Here is a 6610-nt window from a genome sequence, read left to right on the forward strand (position 1 = left end):
AATGGTTTAGGATTTCTATTTCATTCTCATCTAACTAGATTTGCAAATAATCATCAAGGTTCTTTATTACTGGGTGTACATTTTCGACTAACAAAGCCTAGAATATTGATATGAGGACTGCTTTAATGCCTTATGTTTACATCAAAATTTCCTGTAAATAACCATCATGGAGTTGGATCATTCACTTAATAAGCTCTATATATATCGATCTAGGGACACTTTTGATGACTTCCATTCCATTTCATCCCAACTAAAGTTAGCAATGGTCGAGGAGTCATCATGAGTCATGGGATCGACTGTGTGGGATCGTTGGAGTAGTGCCATGAGAATTTCATTTTTGTTGAAAAGGAGTCCCCATGAGAATTTGAGAGTACACTTTGCCTTAACATCTACCCTCATGGTGAGCGAGGTAGTTGTTCATAAAGGGTTGTGTGGGATATTAATCTCTCTTTTGTTGATAGAGAGGGAATTTACTAAAAAAGAATTAAATAATATCTAAACGAGAGTAAATTCATAGATTTTCTAGACTTTTCAAATATTGTCTTCAATTTATGGAGAGGCACACTATGGTAGCACATATTTTCAAAGTTCCAAGCAAAGTTTCGTGAGTGCACCCATTCTTATCATTCCTATTCCTATCGATGATGACTCATTGATCCAAGGACTAGAAGCAAGCAACAAGATTTTGGCAAGCTTGCATTGAGTGGCAAGCTTCATCTTTTAAAGGGGATTTCATAGATAAGGGTTGAGGCATGCCTTTCCTTAGTTCCTTCTTAATTGCTATCTAATCTAACCTTTGTGTTGAATCAATTTGTTCCTTTCATTTTGTTGGCTAATCTATAACTTGGTAGGTTGACAAGAGACCAAAATTTGGCATATTCTCCATACATTTATCAACTAGGAAGTAATGAATCTTGGAAAAGGAATAGAAACTCCTTTGGATTGACATGGAAGTTTCATCCCTTGTTTTGAGCATAAGACTAATTGGATAATGTTTCAAACAACATGATAACAAAGTTGAATACATAACCAGTGTTTCAAATCTCCATGTCAAACTTGGCAGTCTCAAGATTCATTGTCTTGTGCAAATGCTAGAACCAAAAGATTCAAAGATCAACATGGCGATCGAGAAGTTCAGGTAATTATTTGTGGTGATCCACTACTAGTAAAGATTTTAGACACAAGCCAAAGTCCATAAAAGAGACATAACAGAAGAAACCATCACTAGAGATCTAACTTGAGACTACTTATTTAAAGCATACTATCTGTCCTCGCCGGCAACCTCCTGAAGAAATTTATTGGTGCAGAAGGCATCCTGTATCGGAATCGCGGGTGCCGCATCACATAGAAACCGGCTAGGGCACCCAACACCTGCAATGGGGTCACATAAAAGACAAGCGCAGCCATCAAGCAGAAAACCACAAATATTGCAGTGGCCCGGGGATCTCTCCAGCTAAGCAATGACTGGATCCTCTCCCCTTGAGTTGCTAAGTCGCCTACCACAATTTGTATCCTTCCAGCAACGCTCCTTAGCCGATCGTACCTCATACGAACAAGCTCTGGATTCCCGCTGGTAGGGAAGGTATCGAACTCCTCGTTGAGCTCGTCTGGATTCACAGCTTCTGCATGTGAAATTTTGGTGTTCATGTGTGGAGGATAGCGTGGTCGATAGCGGTAGTTCCAAATGCCAATCAGGAACATGTAGAGAAATATTGTAGGAAGTATCAGTTCTGGGAAGCAGACTAGCATTAAGAACAGAATGTGCACCAGTACAGTGGTGATGGGGTTCCTCCACATACAAACATCTCCGAACCATCTGCTCACTGCAAAAACGCCTGAGAAAACTGACATAAGCCTGAAGAAGTTAGCTTTGCTTCGACGCATGCTCCATAGATGGGAGTTGACATCAGACATGTACTCAACAACTTCCTTTCTGAGGGGCGGCTCCATTCGGTTAAGTCGTGCAGCTACTATCTGAACAGCTTGGTGCCGCAGCATATCTTGTTGCATCATGGTTAGAGGCCGTATGTAATGCATCTTGGGCAGCAAAGGTTTTGAGTACAGGTACATCATGTTAATCAATGATGTCGACGAGAACCGTAAAGCAAGGTGGAGCTCGCCCATCTTCTTGACACCAGAAGGATGTAAAACAAGAAGAGGGTATGCATGTGTGTACACACGGCCTGTTTCGAGGGTTGAAAGACGAATGCGAACCTTGCCGATTGTAGCATCTTTGTTACCATTAGGACTCTTCTCTCCTAATTGGCAATTGTCAAAGACACCAACTGTAAGAACTGTATCTGGATCAAAAACTTCCCATGTATACTGCTCATTGTATCTCGGGGATAGAACATTCATGATGGTACGGGTCCGCACCCATTTCTGGCCATACTTGGCTACACAATAGGTATCTGATGTCCCCTTTCCTTCTCGGGTCTTCATAGGATGAAGCCCTTCTGCTTTAAGTATGCCAAGCTCAAGCAACCCAATCGATGGCTTCCAAAGCTGCTTTGCTGTTGGTCTAAGGTCGCTACTGTAGTGGGTGGACTCATCAAGCACATGATATCCTCCATCCAAACACACACGGAGGTGAATCCTGCTAGAAAATTTATCCTTCTTGATCTGATCCACATCAATTGCAACAGGCCTCTCAAGATTGAACCACCGACCATGGACAATGCGATCATCAGCTCGCTTCTCAATTAATGCCAAAGGAATAACAACACGACCGATCACCTCGTCTTTGTTTGGCCCCACACGATCTTCCACAGAAAGAATGAGGTGATCCTCAAATGGTTCAGCAGCCACAAACATGTGGTCTTCATTCCAGAAAGCATTAAATGTTCGTGCCTGAACTGTTCTCGTCCTCAACACCTGATTTCCTAGCTGCGCCTTAACATAAACATCAGGAAAGCGGGTCTTATCAGCGAGGATAACATCTTGTGCCTCGACAATGTTGACACGAACATACCACAGCCTAGGTGCATGATACACTTTTGACCTGATGTGAGAGCCAACAGCAGAGGCATCAACAGGTGCAGCTGCATCAGAGTGCCATGCCTCAGGAAATGCTTCATCTGCTTGGGTTCCTATCCAAACTGCGAACATGAGTTCACCCTTTGTTTTTTCACCTTTCTTGTCCTCCAGCCGATACCACTCTGGAGCCAATGGACTATCTGGTGGAACACGTATGGGAACATCATTTAAATCAAGACGTACCAATCCAACAAAGTCATCCTTGAGCAGATCTTTGTCTTTGACCACAACTTCAAGAATTGATGCCTGCATCCTTTCCCTAGCAAATGCAAATACTTCATTCCATTCCGGGTTCTGATTCTTATCAAAATGTTTTGTGATTCCCTTGTAATTACCTACTCTCACTTCAACATAAGGATCAAGGCTTCCAGTAATATCCATGGTCGGTAAATCTCGCGCCTTCACAACACGAACAAAAAGATAGTGCATTTGCTCCACAAGATCATATGTACTAGAAGGCTTCTCAGCACGAATAACACGGCCTCCAACAATCTGGCCCCCACCCAGGAAAGGGTTAGTTTCTTTTAGAGCAAAGTCCACTGGCTGTTGTGAGGATGGTCCTGAGTACATCCTGACAATTCTGGGAGGTGGAGGCTCAGGTTTCATAGGATCCGCCACATGCCTAACTGGTTCACTGATTGGAGCAGATGAGTGGTGCTCATAGACCTCTTTTGGGATACTATGAAAGGTATGCCTTGACTCATGTCTGTTTTCTGCAGGTGGATTTGTATGTATAACCGGGGGGACTTGGGAAGGAACTTCATGGGCTAAACTTGGAGAGACATTGCTCATATAAGGATCGGTAGCTGGGAGAGGATTAGAAGCTTTTATAGAAGGGTCATCAATGAGGAACACTTTAAGTCCAAGTTCTCCTTTTATGCGTGAGAATATTCCACGTTTTTCCAGTGGAAAATGGAGTACAACAGCATCAGCAAGGTGTACAAAAGAGGTTCCAGAAATGCGAACCTTGCCAAGGAATGACCTGGAATGTGTGGCTTTGTTCATGTTGTACACAGAAGCTTCAAGAGCAAGCTCAGGGAGCAAGGTAGGATCTGCAATGTTGAAGTAGAAGCACTCATTCCATACAGGATTAAGATCTTTCTCTTTGATTGTTGTACGGAACTTCTGACCATCAAAATGAAGCTCCACACATGGATTGGACGAACCCTGCCCATCCTTAGGCATGAGGTCATGGGCACTTGCAACTTCTACACCCAATTTATAGTTGCTCATCTTTATGAAAGTTTGCTGTCCTTCTGTGAGAAATCCACATATAATTGAAAAGCTCAATATGATTCGAGTAACTAATTCTGTAACTCATTTCAGCTTATTATGTTAAAGACTTATGTCCCTGTAACGAACCTTATCTAGCAATTGTAGAAATTGTACAGACACCCTTAAAGTATATGATGGCTACATAATTAATAACTTATCAGAATACGGATTCTTTTATAACTTAAAAAGAAAATATAGCATGCAGAAGAGTGGAAGTTTTATAATATATTTTCCAGCATAGTTATCCAGAATATATTAGTCAATCCTTGGAGCATAAAATCAAAATAATAATGCTAGCCTGAACTTTATTTGTGAAAGAGAAAGTGATAAATAGTTATATGAACATCTAGTTACAAAGCATGATGAAGAATAAATAAAACAAAAGTTTATAGAAAGTCAGACATGCTCCTAAAAGATTTCTAGTCTCTGGTTCACAATACAATGGAAACCATCAACAAAATGATGCATTTAAAGGAAGATTATTTAAACTTCACTAACAACGGTAAAAATTTGTTTCTTTCCGCTATAATTTTTTCAGAGATCCAGTGAAAAGTAGTCATTAGGAAAATAGCATGGATATCATAAACACAAGAAACTTCACTAACAACGATAAAAATTTGTTTCTTTCCACATAATTTTTTCAGAGATCAGTGAAAAGTAGTCATTAGGAAAATAGCATGGATATCATAAACACAAGAGAATTACAGTGTGAATTTTAGTTTTTAAAAGATTTGTAGAGTCTGTATCATAAGACAATGGAAATCATTGACAAAGTAATGCATTAAAAAAAGGGATTATGAAAACTGCAATGAAATTGATTAATTTTTTTTCCATCATAAACTTTTCAGAACCAGTGAAAAGCTGTCATTAGGCAAATAACAGGGATATCAGAAGCAAGAGAGAAGAACATTGTGAACTTTAGCTCTTTGACTAATAACTTGCATGCTTATGCATCCATAGATGGAAGGAGATAAAATAACATCCTGGACACAGCCAAAATGCAAACAAACAAAAAAAAAAAAGAGTCTAAAGTGAAACAAATCAGAGATAGATTTTAATTAGCCCTGATATTACGCTTAGTTTGTTCTTGTTACTATCATATCTATTCTTTTTAACAATGTGCTTTCTTTCTAAAATAGCTAAAGTTTAGCTTTATTGGTAAGCAAAGTTTGTCACAATCACTACAACTCTATTCTTGTTCAGCAATGATCGTTCCTTCAAAGATGGTCGAGTTGAATTCACAATAAGAGAACAAAGGTGAAACAGACAGATATTTTGGTGTCATATTACAAAACTCTTCAACTTTCTTTGGCGAGAAAAATTAGATGAGATACACACTTTATGCAGGCCAAATAATCTAAAAAAAGAACATTTGTCCTATCTTGAGCAAAGGTGCACGCTTTTTCGTTCCCCCATTTATCAAAAGAGAAAAGCCCAACAATATAATGCGTGATGGAAAGAGCTAGTAGGACCAAAATGTGTGGGCGAACAAATAGGATCGCTAAAATGGGGGAACCTTGACAATTGAGGATCTCCCGAACGCTGTGTACCTATTTGCACTTAGAACATGAGCATCATCAGCTCGATCGAAGGAATACACGATCACTCCCACTCACACGCAGCTCAAGTTCCCTTTCATACACTAACCGAGACACCACCCTCCAGATCTGTACATGAAACACACTGAAAACGCAATTTGCCCCCATTTCACATCGCCCCTTCAACGAAAAAACTCAATAAACGAAGACAGAACAAAAATCCATTTTTTTCCCTCCAACACAAACGAGTCAGATGCAAACCTCAAGAAAAAAAAAAACTCACCTTTCGGGCTGAACCCTGTAATCGACTCCGATAACGCCTTCGAAGGTCAGCCTGGCCGAGATCTGGAGGATTCACAGCATTACGCCCTAGCAAAGAGGGAAATGAAAGAGGAAAAGGTTAGCAAGGAGTGCAGAGCGCAGATGGAGAGCAATGCAGAACGAAACCGACAGGCATTTCCGTGGGGAAAACGGAAGAAGGCTACCAAATCCTTTCGCCTCCACCTTTCTCTCCTCTTCCAATCTCCTCGAAACGCAGAAAGCTCGAGCTGTTCGTCGAAGCTGCGACGCAGTGCATTTAACTGCACTCCAAATTTTTATTGAATAAAAAATATATATTTTTTGAATAAAGAAAAATCGATGAAATTGGTCAATTTTTTAATACTAGCCGTTTGGTTTGGGTAAGTAAAAAACACGTACACTAAATTTGACTCACCCTAGATATACGCAAGCTTCGTTACCGTGGGTCCCGCAGAATCCAG

At 40.4% G+C, this 6610-nt stretch overlaps 1 protein-coding gene across 1 annotated transcript; it reads right to left on the reverse strand.

Annotated features, from left to right (window-relative positions):
* Nucleotides 1–1036: 1036 nt before the first annotated feature.
* On the reverse strand, nucleotides 1037–6379 carry LOC141847553 (multiple C2 domain and transmembrane region protein 7-like). The gene is made up of 3 exons (XM_074735611.1): nucleotides 6335–6379; nucleotides 6133–6218; nucleotides 1037–4292 (listed from the first exon to the last, which is right to left on the reverse strand). The coding sequence occupies exon 3, from the start codon at nucleotides 4267–4269 to the stop codon at nucleotides 1252–1254; it is 3018 nt and encodes a 1005-aa protein (XP_074591712.1). The 5' UTR covers nucleotides 4270–4292; nucleotides 6133–6218; nucleotides 6335–6379; the 3' UTR covers nucleotides 1037–1251.
* Between the last annotated feature and the right edge of the window lie 231 nt (nucleotides 6380–6610).

This window comes from Curcuma longa, chromosome 16, assembly GCF_044706935.1.
Source record: "Curcuma longa cultivar G26 ecotype Majalengka, Jawa Barat chromosome 16, ITB_CL_G26_1.1, whole genome shotgun sequence".
NCBI lineage: Eukaryota > Viridiplantae > Streptophyta > Magnoliopsida > Zingiberales > Zingiberaceae > Curcuma > Curcuma longa.